Source organism: Liolophura sinensis, chromosome 13, assembly GCF_032854445.1.
Source record: "Liolophura sinensis isolate JHLJ2023 chromosome 13, CUHK_Ljap_v2, whole genome shotgun sequence".
Lineage (NCBI taxonomy): Eukaryota > Metazoa > Mollusca > Polyplacophora > Chitonida > Chitonidae > Liolophura > Liolophura sinensis.
Genome location: NC_088307.1, coordinates 19,928,304 through 19,946,333, shown reverse-complemented (window position 1 = coordinate 19,946,333; position 18,030 = coordinate 19,928,304). Strand labels below are relative to the sequence as shown.

The 18,030-nt window shown below is 38.5% G+C and overlaps 1 protein-coding gene across 1 annotated transcript; it reads left to right on the top strand.

Moving 5' to 3' along the window:
* The first annotated feature begins 1,805 nt into the window (after positions 1–1,805).
* On the top strand, positions 1,806–16,731 carry LOC135480960 (zinc finger protein 16-like). Its single transcript, XM_064760890.1, has 4 exons — positions 1,806–2,025; positions 9,942–10,106; positions 15,095–15,592; positions 16,559–16,731. The coding sequence occupies exons 1-4, from the start codon at positions 1,806–1,808 to the stop codon at positions 16,729–16,731; spliced, it is 1,056 nt and encodes a 351-aa protein (XP_064616960.1).
* The last annotated feature ends 1,299 nt before the right edge of the window (positions 16,732–18,030 follow it).

Genomic DNA, 18,030 nt, shown 5'->3' with positions numbered 1-18,030 from the left:
TATGTCACCGCCGTGTGCCTATCACACCGTCATCACTACTCTGGTTTTCTCTCCGTGCTGTATTATTTTATTTCGCATCACCCAATTTGACGTGAACGTGGGCATCTCGTATAAACCTACAATTCTACACGTGACATAAACCTGCGGCCATCGTGGATCTTTTATTACAGAATTTCATTGTCTTTCACTACGTACGCTTGACCATTAAATTAGAGATCCAAGATGGCCGCTAGTGGAAGTCATCTATATAGGTGGCCTCCTAACACAGCCGTAATGTACAGTCAAGAACACTGGAGCTAATTATAATCTCAAATAGTCTATGTCTTCACAAAGTTCAAGAAAATTTCTGTCACATAACTGTAGGTTATTATATTCTGAAAGAAGTCACTTACGCTTGGTTGAAATCACTTCAGCAAAAACTATCATATGACCGTAGATGGTGTATGTGAACGAAAGAACCCTTTTCCTGTCCAAACCTATAAGTATAAGACACGGTTCTGTGTTTAAAGGGATAACTGCTATTTCAATATGTTGATCATTTTTGGTCTATAAATGTAGGTCTGTACGTCCCATTTACAACACAATATTTAGTAATCAATACATACCACTCCGTACCACTGGTTGCCTAAGCCCTACATAAATATTCATTATTCTTTTAAATTCTGGTATACAGGACTTACGCATACATTATCAGCCTGTATATCTGCCAAATTTAACAGTTTAAAACTGTATAGCTAAAATTAAAGTATACTGGATAATGGAATGCCCGGCACCGAGTGTAAAGAACATATATACATATGTCATATATCAGAAATAGTGGACAACGTATATAAGTGGTTCACACTCTCCCCGCTTTCCTTCAACCATAATGCTGGCTGCCGTCGTATAAGTGAAATATTCTAGGGAAAGGCGTAAAACATCAATCAATTAAAAAATAAAATAAATAAATAAAATTGGTTCATGTTATGTATATGTTGGGTTTCCATTATTTAACATTAACAGCATAATTAGAATTGAGTTATATTAGATTATATTTCAATGCATAGCACCGTATACAAAGAACATATAAATCACATTAAGTGGATAACTTGTAACTGGTTCATGCAGGATGGAATTCCCTACTACATGTACAGGTACAATTAACATCTCTTTGTTTTTCTTTTTGTTTGATCTGGGTAAGCCTGGATATCCCGTTGTACTTGTAACTTTACTTTAATTTTATCAATACAGTAAATATATATGTACCTTAGATATAATATAGCACTGACAAACACCATATAATTTTCTTGATTTTGCCGGGCTATTGGGATTGGAAGGACAAGCGTTACGCCGCAAAATGATTGTAAGTCTAATGTTCCACTCGAGTCATTGACTCCATTGTCTGAGCGAATGCACACATGGGTAATGAATATGCATGAGGCGTAAATCATTGTCGAGAGAGATTTAAACGGGACCGTTTCCTGATAGGACGGACGGAGGACGGGCCGATGTGAGATTCGGGCGAGACGCGAGCACCTGCGCGGGGGACAGTTAGCCAGTGAAGTGCCGTAGTACGCGCCCGAGGGTGAGCTATAGGAGGAGAAGAAGGGAGTAAACCTAGCTAGCGGCTTCCAGCCACGCACTTCCGCTGCGCGCTTCCAAAACGTCAGACTATAAACTTTGGTTCCTGGCAACAGCTGTCAGTCCAGCCGGTTTCTGTGCAGTCCTCTACTCATCGACTTCGGAAGCTCTTTGAGTTTAATAGATTGAAGCACAGTTATATTGAACACGACTATTCAGTACTCTAAAGATAATTACGATCAAAAATGCCGAAAGCGTTCTTGGTGAAGTGCTGGAGAAAGAGGCCCAAAATCACCAAAGGGAATTCGTCGCCTGTCAAAAACGGAAATTTGTCAACCGTGAAGAACGGAAATTCCTGGCCATTCAAGAATGGAAAAGTTTCCCCATTTTTGAAATTTGGTGGCGAAGAAATTTCGCCAATTCTGAAGCATTCTGCTGACAAGCTCATTAGCGGAAATGAACGTGGTAAGTGTTTTTTTTTGTTTGTTTGTTTGTTGTTTTTTGTGGTTTTTTTTGTTTTGTTTTGTATGACCGATATTTTATTTATATTCTGTGATTTATTTTTATGAATATGTGATTTATGTGATATATATTTTGTATTATGTGATATATATATATATATATATATATATATATATATATATATATATATATATATATATATATATATATATATATATATATATATATATATATATATATATGTATGATTTATGTGATTGTACATGACTGACGTTATTGTCATATATAACCAGTTGACTTGTTAAATTTATTGATTTAATCACAGAAGCTCAAAGTTACAAAGGACCAAAAAATGGGCGCCGAATAAGGAAAAAAACTTCTACCATTCGTCAGCGTGATACTTGTTTGATTTTGGAGAATTTTATGTAGGTATATATAGTTGAGTTTAGAAAACAAATCACAGAAAAAAGTCTCAACCCACTCTACTTATCTTTCCTGTAAAAAGAATGAAACCAAATTCACGACATAACCAAACATATCTATGTCCAAAGTCAAATTCGAGAAAACCCATTTCATTAACAAAATTATAGCATATTATAACTATATATATATTTTTAAAAATATACAATTATAGACTAAAACGATACGCTAAACTTATTTCTTTTCTTTTCTTTGTTGTTATAAACCCCTCTCAAGATTATTTCACTCATGTAGACAAGGTGCAGGGTGTCGGTGATTGTTGAGGAAACCGAACCAATGCACTAGAAGGAAACAATAGCACTTGGGCGCTTCCAATCGTAATTTTTTTTTTTTTTTGATTGTTGTTTTACGCCGTAGTCAAGAATATTTCACTTATGCGACGGCGGCCAGCATTATGGTGGGTGGAAACCGGGCAGAGCCCGGGGGAAACCCACGGCCATCTGCAGGTTGCCCAATCGTAATTGAGGTACATCGATCAGCAACCGGCCGATACTATATCACTATAAACCTCAAGTCTGGTCGGTTTCGTTTTTAATGTTTATCAGCTACTCAAGTATAAATTCTGGAAGTATTTTAATAAATATGCTATACTGGTAGAGGATTCTCCATCATTATATAAACTTCATTTGTTGCAGCCCGATATTAATTCATCGATTTTATTCACTTAAGCATTTATTTGATTGTTCTTCAATGTCCTACTCGAGAACTAAGGGTTTTGTGCATAGACAGAGGGGGGAGCCAGATTGCTCAGAGCAAAACCATCGATCTTTGGCGAGTTACTGACGAACTTTCCCACGTGCGACGTACAAAATTCCACGCCATACTGCTGGAGGATGAGTGGTCTCCACCAAGCGTTAAACCGCGCACACGTCACACGAGCGTTAGACTACGCACACGGTCACACGAGCGTTAGACTGCGCACACGGTCACACGATTGTTAGACTGCGCACAAGGTCACATGAACGTTATACTGCGCTCACGGTCACACGAGGGTTTGACTGCTCACACGGCAACACAAGCGTTAGACTGCGCACACGGTCCCGCCAGTGTCGTCCACTTATTGACACCAAAACCCCACGCACAGAGAGAGTGGGATTGAATGCTCACCGTGTGTATATCCTAGTGCCATCTTATAACCCCACGGCCATGACTGGCTCCTCTGATGATATTAAACAGATGACAAGAGCTATCGATACGATCGTATTGAATATCAGGAGCCATATAGTTTCACAATTTCGCGAAAAAGTAAATATTTATGAATTAAAAATAGTTATTTAAAATACCTATATATACGGTCCTTGAAATTTTAAATTTCATACAGTAAACTTTAAATTTGTTGCTGAATGAATACTGTTTCATCTATTGTGGCCAAATCTTTATGAAGGGCTTGTAATATCCATTAAATATCGTTTAAACTTAAACTTTAAAACATTGTGAATTATTGTATAGTTAATATGGTTATTGCTTCCTCGTACGTGGGAAGGCCTGCAGCAACCTGCGGGTGGCCATGGGTTTTTCCCTGGCCGGTTTCCTCCCTCTATAATGCTGGCCACCGTCGTATAAGCGAAATATTCTTGAGTAGGGCGTAAAACACTAATCAAATAAATCATTATTAATGATTGTTGCTTTTTGTATCATACATCAGCTATAGTTATACACATGCCTATTTAATATACGGGGCCTCCGTGGCTTAGTCGGTTAGCGCGCTAGCGCAGCGTAAACACCCAGGAGTCTCTCACCAATGCGGTGGCTGTGAGTTCAAGTCCAGCTCATGCTGGCTTTCTCTCCGGCCGTACGTGGGAAGGTCTGCCAATAACCTGCGGATGGTCGTGGGTTTCCCTCGGGCTCTGCCCGTTTCCTCCCACCGTAATGCTGGCCGCCGTCGTATAAGTGAAATATTCTTGAGTACGGCGTAAAACACCAATCAAATAAATAAATAAATAAATTTAATATACGTGGTGGTCTGAAACCCTTTATTTTGCTAATATTCATTTGCACACTGAAAACCGCTTTACCAGTTTGAGAGTAACTCGCAAAAAACCCATTTAGATATAAATCTTAAAATTTTCTCTGAAAGAATTCCTTGCCATTGCCTTCGATAGAACTAGCTTTTTGCACATTGCCTTTTGATTATTATTTTTTTTCTTCGAGAAATCGAGAAAGGACTTTTTACAAAATTTGCATATCATCCCGCTTGACCCTAGCATTGTAATCTGATACGCATACTTTACTGCGTAGAGTATCGAAAATAACCATTGGCTATGAACTATATCCCATATAGCTTGAATGTGTCGACCAAATCTATAGCGCTGTCAGTAAAACAGGTAAATATTGATACATTTTCACTTCAATATGACTATATTGATAAGAAGACTTGGTGAAACTGGGTAATCTTGATTCAATAATGTTGCATGAAACAATAATCATATCTACTGTGTATGATAAATGTTGAACAATTTTTTATACAATTTGAGTTAAATATACAGGACAAAAATTCACACGAACTGAATTCAGTAAGACAAAATTCATACATTGTTAAATAGGACAGAATCCATGCTGTTAAATATTATACAATGTTCATATAATTTGAGTTAACTGAATACAATTTGAGTTAACTGAATACAATTTAAGTCAACTGAATACAATTTAAGTTAACTGAATACAATTTAAGTCAACTGAATACAATTTAAGTTAACTGAATACAATTTAAGTCAACTGAATACAATTTAAGTTAACGGAATACAATTTAAGTTAACTGAATACAATTTAAGTTGAACAGGTCTATAATCCTTAAATTTTTGTTGCACTGCAAAAAAACGGCGTTTAGAGCCTAAACGTAAAATCAAGGCGCATATATTATCCATTATTTTTTACACGTTAATTTTAGATCCTTAATACATTGTACTCCTTGGCATGTTTAATCATTTGGCATATTCCTAAACGCATGTCTATACAATGTTTGTTCAAAATTCATACAATTCAAATCACGCCCACTTTTATACCCTTTCAGTTGATTTTATACCATGTTCGTCAATAATGTGAAAAGATGTAGCCCGTCTAGACTTTAATGACAAACTTCCGATTTTCTACGTATATTATTCAAAATGTAGGCAATATATATCTTTCAAAATGTTTCACACATTACTTTTTTACATAATTATGTGATCTTCATCATTATAATTAGTCAAATTATTGTTGATCCTCTAGTTCTCAACACCATCGTGTTTGTCTCAACTATCAACTTTGATGGCGACGGATTCCATTGATTTGTCACTCAGTTATAGCTTAGAATTTCATCTGGAATGCATATGAAATATTATTTTCAAGAAACTCTGTTAATAACGTTTAATTCGGGTTGTCAAATCGCTGTTAAGATTCGCAGTTGTATGTCTAGTCTGTATGATTCCTCCTACCACAATCCTGGTCGCCGTTGTATAAGTGAAATATTCTTGAGTATGGTGCTGAAAACACCAATCAAACAAAGCCTAAAAAAGAATACATTGTATAAAGTTGGGAGTGCAGAACTTCCAGCAAGCAGATTTTCAGACTTAACCATGCATGCTTTTAATTGAGACAGGGTGTTTTTCGTTGTTACCTGAGTGTATATACACTCAAACAACTAATCAATTAAATTTAACAGAAAGCCTGTAATCGGGGTGATGCTAGAATACATTCTGTTATTACAGCAGAGTATTCTGTTAAATATAACACACATATTCTGTTGATTCAACATAAAGATTCTGTTAGACAAACAGAATATTATGTTGAATATGGCACAATATTGTGTTATAATAACAGAATACATCCTAGCATCACTCAGACAACAGACTTTCTGTTAAATTTAACAGACTAATGTCTCAGAGTGTACTCAGCTGGAAGAGGGCTGTGGTTGCGTTGTTAAGACGCTTGTCTGTCAATCACTGGATGACACATAAGATGCAGGTTCAATCCCGGCCTTCGACAATTGATTATCCCTCTCTTACTGTTCGTGGAGCCTTCGTGACAATATCAAAGCGATCCCGGCTGTATGTGGAAGGTCTGTCAGCAATAGTTGTGGATAGATGTGGGTTTCCCCAAGGCTCTGTCCTGTTTCCTTCGACCATAACGTTGGCCGTTGTCGTAGAAGTGAAATATTGTTGAGTACGGCGTAAAACACTAATCAAGTAAATAAATAAATAAATCCAAGCGATCGACGATGCTCGTGTATAGTAGTTTGCATAGTCTAACGTTCGTTGTAGACGACGAGTCTTCCACCAACACGGTATCCTCCATCCATACGTCTGACCGCCGTCCTACCTAATTGAAATTTCTTAACTGATGAGGGCCTATAGGCCCAATCAGATAAATAAATAAATAAATAATTAAATAAATAAATACAAGAGTTTTTATTGATAGTTAAGGCGCAAAGGTTTTGGTACAGCTATATCTCAAAGAAAACAGAGACAGTGACCGCTCAGTCAAGACGAATGTCTTTCTAGGCCTTGGCGGCTCAGATACTCATGGGCTTGTGTCAGTCCCAGCCTTGGGCTTACGATTTTTGAGACTCTCTCGCCTCCACTCATCTCGTGTCCACGGTGATAATATGGCGCCGGTTTTTTTAAAAGTGTATTAAAAGTTAAGACGGTCTTAAATCATAATATCAGTTTTGGTGTCATACAAAACTAATGGCACTTTTAGTTTACTTTTACTAATAAAGTAAACAACTGGGGCCTGATGATGACATGGTGGTAATATGGTGGTAACTTTGCCCATGAAACTGTTTACTTAGTCTTATATGAAGTTCGTGTAATATCACTTAATTTTCTTCCACCAATACGGCTTTGACATTAGATTCACTCTGTACATGTGATCACCAGTGTGCCACGTGCGAAAGCATTCTCGATTAAATCAAATCAGTCCTCCGTGACATTTTTTGCTTCCTTATATTTTTTTCTCTATCGACATCATTAAGGCAGCTTTTATGGTAAAATGGAGAGTTCGCGTTCAAATCAAATCGGTATACCATTTTTGCTTCATTACGTTTTCGCCCTATCGACAATTAATCTTTCATAATGTGGGTGTTTGCTACAGCTTCTGGTCTATCAGTATGGCAGCTCTATGGCAAAATGGAGTCTATGGTGTGAATGAGGAAAATCAGAAATTAATACCTTTACACATATAAGTTAACAAAAATCTTATTACAATCCAAATACCCCTGGAGACTCAGGCGCAATCACGAACTATATAATCCCACAAACCTGGATTTAAGTGAATTATAGATGAGTAATGAAACATAAAGTGTTGTTATCTCAGAAAGAACAGCACAGTTATAGCAAATGATGCAGGCTGAAAGGGTGGTCATGCATGACCCGACGCCGCTATGGGGATTTGATTGCCGATCAAACCCATTGAATGAGTGAATGAATGAATGAATGCATGAATTAATGAATTAATGAATGATTATGGCTTAACGCCACAGCAGGCCCACTAAAATGTCTAAATGTCAATGTTTTTTGCATACGTGGTGTGTTGATTATATAGGCAGGCATCTTTATCACTTTCCGAATGTTTGCTTAAGCTATATATTTTGGTGATCATGTGCGGACCATATATGTTTTTCATTCACAAAGAGTATATAGTAGACTGGCCTATTCCAGAAAGCAATTTTGGCGTAAAATGTAGGTAAAAATTAAAATTGTTGATGCATTATATTGTTCACGGCCCAAGATACTCAAATTAATCTATGGGTCGAAACAGCCGTCAACTAAAATGAACGTTCCCGGTCAATAATCGCAAGGCCAATTCCCAAAACGACGTATAACACAAACCACCAAAGAACTAAGAACGTATATAAAGAACGAAAATAGGACGCAGTCAACAGTTTTCAGTAATGTTGTAAAGACGCAAGATATAATATAGTACGACAGAAAGAAATCAGTATTCAAATCGTGTACATGTTAGAATATCAGTTGTCGGTAACAAAATATGTATCTCAGTTCCGCACTGATTGTTGCTGATCATACATCCAATTTGGCGATCTAATTCAACACGATGAATATACAGACCTTATAGCCCCGAGGTAAAGGGGAATTGGACACAGTCGTGAAGCAGAGCGCCAGAGATTCTGGATGGACACACTTCCGTGATACAAATGGGATGAAAGACAATTAACGAGTCCGAGAAAATAGGTTGATTTTCTTTTTTAAAAATTTCTCTTACCAAGTAAAATGTATTTGAAACATATTATTCTATGGTGGCCTGTTGGAACCCAGAGTGGATCAGTAAAACTTTTGGCTTGAAATAGTTTGTACTTATTTGGTGAATGCATTCATAGTTCTAAATGTAGATACATGTATATTCTGAGTGATAAAACATAGCAATCTATGGGTGTCAAGTGGCAAAAAGCTGCTGTGACGTCACAGAGTACAAAGTTTCAAATGCATTTTACCAGGTCGACAAAATAAATATTAAATATCAAGGATTCACATGGCTATAACATGTTGAGGAGTCTTTAACAGTGCGAATCCATATGCATGGTTTTGGTCTCTTAAGTATGGATTCATGTGGCTCTAACCAGCTGAATATGGATTCATGGCTCTAACAGTATGATTCCACATGCTTGACTTATGTGGCTCTAACCAGTTGCAAATGGATTCATGTGGCTCTAACCAACTGCGTATGGATTCATGTGGCTCTAACAGTATGATTCCACATGCATGACTTAGATCGGTTGAGTATGGGTTAATGTGGCTCTAACCAGTTGCGTATGGATTTATGTGGCTCTAACCAACCGAGTATGGATTCATGTGGCTCTAACCAAATGAGTATTGATTCATGTGGCTCTAACCAACTGAGTATCGATTCATGTGGCTCTAACCAACTGAGTTTGGATTCATATGGCTGTAACATATTGCAGATTCATACGGCTGAACAAAAGAGTCAGTTAGTGAACAATATAATTAAAGGCGTCGGAAAATCCGAATGATAGTATATATGGAACAATGTGGTTAGGACCCCTGCGCAACGAACGATCAACAATACCTGAGCCCGGACCAGTGGTCTTTGATCAACGAAGTTTCGAGGTCAAATGCGGACCCCATCCGATAGTGTGTTACCTTATGTCAGGGAATTTGTCATTTCCTTGGCCAATTGCGCGACAGTTATCTTTGGAACTACGCCGCTCAAAAAATTCATACAGTTGACCAGCGCCATGTAAATCAGATATTCTTGAATACGGCACAAGGCCTCCGTCAAACCAAAAATTTGACCAAAAATTTATAAGTAAATAATTATGAATGAACACTTTTTGATTGTAAATTCATTGTTTTAGTTGAAAGTCAGACATTCTTGAATACGACACAAAACACCAATGAAATAAGTAAGTAAATCAATCATTTAACTAATCAATGAATAAATAAATACGCTGTCACATTTAATTTTAAATACACCATTTATTTCAGAAAACGAGATCTTCTCCGAAAGGATTTCTTCAAATACTAACACTGATACGGTTTCTGATAATCGCCTGACACCATCGTCTTTCGACTGTCCGACAGATTACCCAAATTTTGGTCACTTGTCTAGCTTTCCAGAATCAGCCTTCGATATAGTCGACCCCAAGAGAGGTAAGTGTTTTGTTTGTTCTTTTTTCAGGGAAAATGCCTCCTGCACAGCATAACATTTGGAATATTTCTAGACCATTAACGTGTAATAAATTTGCTAATAACATCCCATTATTAGTTTCCCTAATATTGTTCAAGGCATGGTGTTAGGGGCTGTCTAAGTTTTCACTTTATAATTCTTTACGTGAACCGTTAGAATATAACGCTGGGGTAAATTGACAAGCGATCGTATTTCACCCCTTCCGTTTGACCATTTCCCAAAACCACACTGTCATCGCCGTTATGGTTCTAATCCCTATCCTGCAGTTGTGGTTGTTCAAAACAGGAAAATTCGAATTATACGGATCGTATATGCGAGAGAACTAATCACTGAGAACGACTATTCGAATCGATAATTATTTTCTGATTACAAGAAGGGTAAATATTTTAGCGACACTAATAAAGGTAGACACATCATGATACTCTGTATGGACTTTCCTATATAGTATACTTGGCAACAAGTTTTCTGATATTTTTGTTATTTTTGTTTTACTTCAAGCCATCATAAATGTAAAAGACTTACAACATAGGGTATAAAACCAAATCAGCGACAACAATGTGCAATAAGGTCCCTGTCAATTTACATTTACCTCAGTTAATGTTTCTTTCTAACTGTTCATGTAACTGTGAAACTAGTAGAAGATCACACGTCCCCTAGCACTGCGGTTTAAATAGAAATAAGTAAACAAATGTGCAGTGATGTCCAGTACAATATATAAGAAGTAGCTGGTCTACAATTTCTCGAAATGCCGTCGAGATGTTATTGAACATTATGCTTATATAATGTTATAAGCAAGTTAAATACTACTGTTGATGTACAGGCACACTGTAAGGTAATGGTGATTGTACACTTTCTTTGTACAGCAATTTAATTTATTTATTTATTTGATTGGTGTTTTACGCCAGCAGTCGCTCTGAAGATAGTATTTTCTTGTTGGATTGGTGCTGTATGCCGCACTCAAGAATATTTCACTTATAAGACGGCGGCCAGCGTTACGGTGGGAGGAAACCGGGCAGAGCCCGGGGAAACCCACCGTCATCCGCAGGTTGCTGGCAGGCCTTCACACTTACGGCCGGAAGAGGAAGCGGGCATGAGCTGGACTTATATATTTTACAGATACTAACAAAGGTAGGCACATCATGATACTGTGCTTTAACTGCATCAACTGTTCATTTCCGCACACACCGGCGGCCTTCAAAACTTCACCATGATGCAAAAACAACGCCTTTTCACGGCTTTACCAGTGTCATTCAGGAATTCCTCAGCGTGAACAACCCCATGCGTGAACAACCCCATGCGTGAACAACCCCATTCATCGGCTTAGCCGGTGGCATTTAAAAACTCATCATGATGCGTAACAAAACCATTTCTCGGCTTATGGTGTCTTTCAAGACTTCCTCATGATGCGTAACAAAACCATTTCTCGGCTTATGGTGTCTTTCAAGATTTCCTCGTGATGCGTAATAAAACCATTTCTCGGCTTATGGTGTCTTTCAAAACTTCCTCATGATGCGTAACAAAACCATTTCTCGGCTTATGGTGTCTTTCAAGTCTTCCTCGTGATGCGTAATAAAACCATTTCTCGGCTATGGCGGCTCTCAAGATTTCGTCGTGATGCGTAACAAAACCATTTCTCGGCTTATGGTGTCATTCAAGATTTCCTAGCCAAGCGTAACAAAACCATTTCTCGGCTTATGGTGTCTTTCAAGACTTCCTCATGATGCGTAACAAAACCATTCCTCGGCTTATGGTGTCTTTCAAGACTTCCTCATGATGCGTAACAAAACCATTCCTCGGCTTATGGTGTCTTTCAAGACTTCCTCATGATGCGTAACAAAACCATTTCTCGGCTTATGGTGTCTTTCAAGATTTCCTCATGATGCGCAGCAAAACCTATTTCTCAGCCTAACTGGTTTCATTTAAGAATTCATCATGACGCGTAACTAACAATTTTCTCGGCTTAACTGATGGCAAAAGAACTCACCATAATGCGTAACCAACCTCATTTGTTTATCTTAGCTGGTGGCACTCAAGAATTCATCATGATGCGTATTTGACCCCATTTCTCGATTTAACTATAATAGCATTCAAGAGTTCTTCATGATCTTTGGCACTCTGCTTCATAACTGTTTAACTCCGCTTAAGCAGCGGTTAAGGGCTGTATATTCATCGTGTTGAATTAAATCAGTTGCAACAATTGCAATCAAAGTGCAACAGAGATACATGTTTTGATTATCAGCAATTTAAACACCTCTTATACTTGTGTGACACACATTTAAAGATGCTTTGCGAGTGATTGGAAATAGCCGTATTGATGGACGGCTGGTATACGAATGTCTGTTTTGATGGACGGCTGGTATACGAATCTCTGTTTTGATGGACGGCTGGTATACGAATGTCTGTTTTGATGGACGGCTGGTATACGAATGTCGGTTTTGATGGACGGCTGGTATACGAATGTCTGTTTTTGATGGACGGCTGGTATACGAATGTCTGTTTTGATGGACGGCTGGTAGACGAATGTCTGTTTTGATGCCTAGATTTGCTGAAGCCATTTTTTCCATCCTTACCAGAGGTTACCAAGGGATAATGCACGGTTACCTCGGATCAGCGATCAAAAGACCAGTTACCATATGTTTTCATATGATAGAATTTTGAGTAATTCTATACCAGTGGCGCTTAATAAATTCAGATTAACATCTTAACTGTATTTCTCATGACTTAATTCTGCTTAAGCAACGGTGCTAGGGTGCATAAGTTGCTATTTAAGCATTAAAAAAGCAATTAATGAAAACAGTTATAAAAATCTAAGTGAAATGCCGGATTTTTTCGGTTACACGTGAACATTTGCTATCTTTTACACGCTTGTCGCGGTTCTGTGGGAACCTTCCGTACTCGCGATTTTAAGACGCTGTAATGGTGTCCAATAATATAGCATACCACTGGTTTGGTACAAGAAAAATCGTTTTTAACATGTAATTTAATTTTTCATTTTTCATAATGAGGATAGGCGTCAGTCAGTTGCGTCAAGGTCATCCGCAACGTTTGTGGAGGGATTAATTCCTGGTAATAAATGCCAAAATTGTTAATAAATGTCGAAATTGTATACCATCAAATCCCAGCTTGAGTTAAAGCCAAAAAAAATCTAATGGAGAAGATAAAAACCTTTAACAACCTTTAAAGTTGACTGCTAATGAAAAATTTTGTTTTGTAAAGTCATTGTTTGCTTATTTTGTTTTGTCTTATTTCTTTTTTCTTGTGTTTATTTCTGATAGTCAAAGTTAGCGTTATTTGTTATTCTAGCGCGTAATACAGATGGATTTGTTACGTTTTTCTGAAAAGGTTTTTGAATGGTTAATCGTTAACCTGATACAAAGCTAGTTTAGCTGTGTAGGAGGAAGTTGGGAGCAGGTCTAGGCTTGCGAAAGACCACAGCCATCAGACGGGTTAGCTGCGCTGAGCCCCCTAATCGCTGTGTCGTGCCGGTGAAAATCTTAGTCCCGCTAATTGATATTTCCGAGCGTCAAGTAGAAGGCTCTCCCCATACACCGTCTAGATTGACCGGGCCTTCTCTAATGGCCGACGATCACTGCTTTGTGATTTGCCCAACGACCCACAGTCGCACGTGCGGCAATCATGGCGTCGCGTGGAAGCATCGGACTTTCTCGTCCGACGAACGATTAGCACCGAGATTTCATTTGTGTTGCATACCGTATCCGTGATAAACTGCCCCTCTGGGAAGCGTCATCAGCCGTCCATCGCAAAGACACATCCACTGTACTAACGGCTCGCCAACTCATCGACTCATTTCAATCTTATTTCCTACGAGGTGCCCACAAATGACTTTTATCTTATTGTCCTACACACGACCAAGAAGCATATGAATTCAAATATTCAGACCAAATATTTTCATATCTGCATCACAAAAGTTGCTCAAGACACTGGAGAGTCATCCGGGCATCCACTGTCCTGCCACGGTCCTCATTTTTATCCAATGAAATCAGCGAAGTCGCTCGACTGCCTCTCTGTTCCGGAAGCTGATAATTGTCGGGAGCTCCCCCTGTAATTATCTTGATTTATTTTTAATGGCCCAATCTCGCATCGGCCGAAAATTGTTGCATTGCGCGGAGTGACATAAAATTGGATTAAAGATTAATTTAGCAGTGGAGCTAGAACCGCTTCATGCATAGCAAGGATATGTAATGATTGAGATCGACCCTTGAGATCGGCTTCATACGCATTGATCCAAAGATTGCCTTTATGGAAAACATCTGGCTCAATGAATTAAGCATAATTTGGCGCACCCCGAATGAACATACGGCTAGTTAGTCGGCTCCTCAACCGCTAAAAACCCGTAAAGGCGTCCCGATTATCAAGTAGTTGACACGATCTGGGGATTGTGTGTCGGCTCAAACACACACTCCAAACTAAAATCGAATTCAATCGTGAAGAACTACTCCGCGCATTGTAAGAACCGAAAGGAAACAGGTTTTGAGCCTGTACTTTCTCTCACAGAATAGCGAACAACTCCCTAGGCGTTTTGATTTGGCTTCTGTAAAGCCTCTCTCATAGAACTGAGAGAACAGCTCTCTTGACGTTTTGATTTGACTTCTGCAAAGCCTGCCAACAATCTGAATTAGTCTGAGAATCAAGATTAACAACAGTACAATACAGAACTCGTAAAGGAAAGATTTAATCTTTCAGTGTGAGTCTAGACAGTGGTTTGTATTATGTATACAGAGACCGTCTGAAAGGACAAAATGAACAAGAAAAAGAAAAAAACATCGTTATCTGGTCCTTTAGAGTTCCACAAGTTATATTCGTTCAGAACCGATATATCGGGGAATAAAAATTTAACTTTAATCTGTGTAATTTTTTCATTTTGACATCGCTTTCAATACTTTTTGTTTTACTGGTATGAAACAAATATATATTTCGTTCTGTTTTGTAGACCACCTCGCACATCTTTCGCAAGAAGATGATATCCGTGCAAAATTTGTCAAGTTTTACGAGGAATATCTTTCCTTCATGGATTATCGGAGTTACTCCACCCAGCTAGAATGCCCAATTCCCAGTCCCGTGTCTCCTAGATTTCCCACAGGTGGTGCTGCGCAAGAACAAAATGGCGGTATTTCCTCCAAGCCTCTTTCCTACAAAAGCTTTCACGGCACAATCAAATGGCCAAAGCCTGAGAAGAAAAAGAACGATTTTATTTCGAACAGAATGGGAGCTTTGGAATCTGCTGCTAAGGTGGGCAGCAATGTGTCGACAAATAACCACTCAGAGAGACTTTTCCCTTGTAAACAATGCGGGAAAGCTTTCAAACGGTCCTCTACCCTGTCCACCCACCTCCTCATCCACAGCGACACTAGGCCTTACCCCTGCCAGTACTGCGGAAAGAGGTTTCATCAGAAGTCAGACATGAAGAAACACACCTATATACACACAGGTGAGTTAGTGAAAACAATATACGAATGAAACAATTTAAAAGATAGTATTTATTTATTTGGTTGGTGTTCTCTTCTTCAACTTCGTGACCAGGTATAAGAAACGTCAGAACTCATTAATGGAGTATCGACACGGCAGTCGTTCTGAAGATATTTTTTGTTAGATTGGTCCTTTACGCGGCACTCAAGAATATATCACTTATACAACTGGGGCCAACATTATGGTGGGAGGTAACCGGGCACTGGCTGGGGGAACCCATGACCATCCGCAGATTTCTGCAGATACTCCAACATACGATCGGAGAGGAACAGACAGATAAGAGGTCCAGCTTAAAGTAGAGGATCGAGAGACCGACAGACGACAAACGGACAGACAGACAGAACAACCGACTTACAAAGATGATTTGTCACAGCTATGAAACAAGCTACAATCCGCAATATGCGCGACATCCCGCAAAAAAACAGGTTGTAATCTCGCATACATGTTAAAAACAGGTTGTGAAAAATTTGACCCACCGACGGACAGAAAGACGGTCCGAAAAAAACATGACTTGCAGGTACAAGAAACAAAGGCAAATTCGCAACATCTGTGACAGCCCATAAAGAGTTGATGTCGTCTAGCCGCTTCTTTAGGGCAATGGTCCATGCGTACGGTAGAATCACAAAAAAATTGACCGCCCGATCGAGCGACAGACGGGAGGGTGTGGGTTAACTGCATGGTTTTTACTTAAGATGCATTGATTTATGTATATGGTTTTTGCTTAAGATGCATTGATTTATGTATATACTTAAAATGTTTGTTCATATGCCACGGAAGTGAGGTTTGTTGGTGGAGTTAGCAAAAGACTATGGCAGGGGGAGTACACGTACAGAATACAAGAAAAGTTCAGGATAACAATAATATATGACTTTATAACTTTATATATTCACATATTTTTAATAATTGACTCATAAATTTCTCAATCCAGGCGAAAAACCACACAAATGCGTCGTCTGCGGCAAAGCGTTCAGCCAATCATCGAACCTCATCACACACAGCCGGAAACACACGGGATTCAAACCGTTCGTCTGTGACGACTGTGGACGATCGTTTCAACGAAAAGTGGACCTAAGGCGGCACTTAGAAACAAATCACCTCTGAACTGACTCCAAGAACAAAACATGGGTTAACTAATTTATTACGTACCCACTGAAAAATATGACTGTGAGTTGCTGTGATGAATAGAATTTGTTTTTTACTCTACCCATTCGGGAATTTCTTTTTCCTCTCGGGTTTATTTCGAGTGATAATTTTTGAAGTACCCTTAACATTATTTTCCAAGGAAAACAAACGGTGTTTACATATTCGTTGTTTCAAAGTGTATTAAGACTCTAAACTGGTATTAACTTTAGTGTGGAATATTTCCAGTTGTGCAAATACGTGCAAATGAGGTTGATATTCAGATTCAAACCTGGTTTAATATTTAATACTCTTTCAACCGCCGTAAGTGGTAAGGTCTGACAGCAACCTGCAGATGGTCGTGGGTTTTCCCCGGGCTCTGCCGGGTTTCCTCCCACCATATTGCTGGCCGCCGTCGTATAAGTAAAATATTCTTGAGTACGGCGTAAAAAACCAATCAAATAAATAAGTAAATCTTTCAACCAACCGGCTCCAGGTAGGCCGTATGTTTGCTTAGAAGTGTGAATTTTTGAATGATCTCAGGATTGAAGTTTCATGTGTTATTTTTATCGGAATTACATTGTAGTCTTCAATAATGCACAGTGAAATATCAAGAAAGTGCTTTTATATTATTTGTAGTCTTTCATGTTTATTTCTTCTTGCTATATTTCTGTAAAAGTCATTGTATTCTGAAACCTCAATTTTCAAATAAGTTCAAAGATGAGGCCTTAGCTGAGGGCTGTGGATGTAGATCTGTTTTACAATAGTTGTTGTCGTAATTTCCCTGGATAGAGCTTGTCATGTGGGGTCGCGCGTTCCAACCCGCGTGTTGTTGTTTCGGTTTCAGTTTTAAGTCACAAAACTGGCCATGTCTTCATATGCCCATAGTTTTTCTCCGGAAGCTGGAAGACAAAAAACACCTGTGTTGAAATCTAACACAACAACTTGTGTTGTTTTCATTCAACACAGAAACGCGTTACCCCAACAGAAACGTGTTGAATAAATGTGAAGTACACACGTTTGTGTTACAAAATGATAAACAACAAACATGGGTTGAACCAAAATGAGGCACACTTAAAAAAATTAATCTGTTCGTTTTAACAGAAATTCTGTTGTCTGAGCGATCCTTGAATCTCTTCTGTTATTACAGCAGATTATTCTGTTACATGTAACACATATTCTATTAATTCAACATAAAGATTGTATTAGACAAACAGGATATCATGTTGAACATGACACATTATTATGTTACAATAACAGAATACGTTATAGCATCACTTA

Excerpts from the sequence above, each read along its gene's own strand:
- LOC135480960 (XM_064760890.1), top strand. The coding sequence starts at position 1,806 with ATGCCGAAAGCGTTCTTGGTGAAGTGCTGGAGAAAGAGGCCCAAAATC. Across the intron at positions 2,026-9,941 it reads CATTAGCGGAAATGAACGTG|AAAACGAGATCTTCTCCGAA; the intron begins GTAAGTGTTTTT and ends CATTTATTTCAG. Across the intron at positions 15,593-16,558 it reads ACACACCTATATACACACAG|GCGAAAAACCACACAAATGC; the intron begins GTGAGTTAGTGA and ends TTCTCAATCCAG.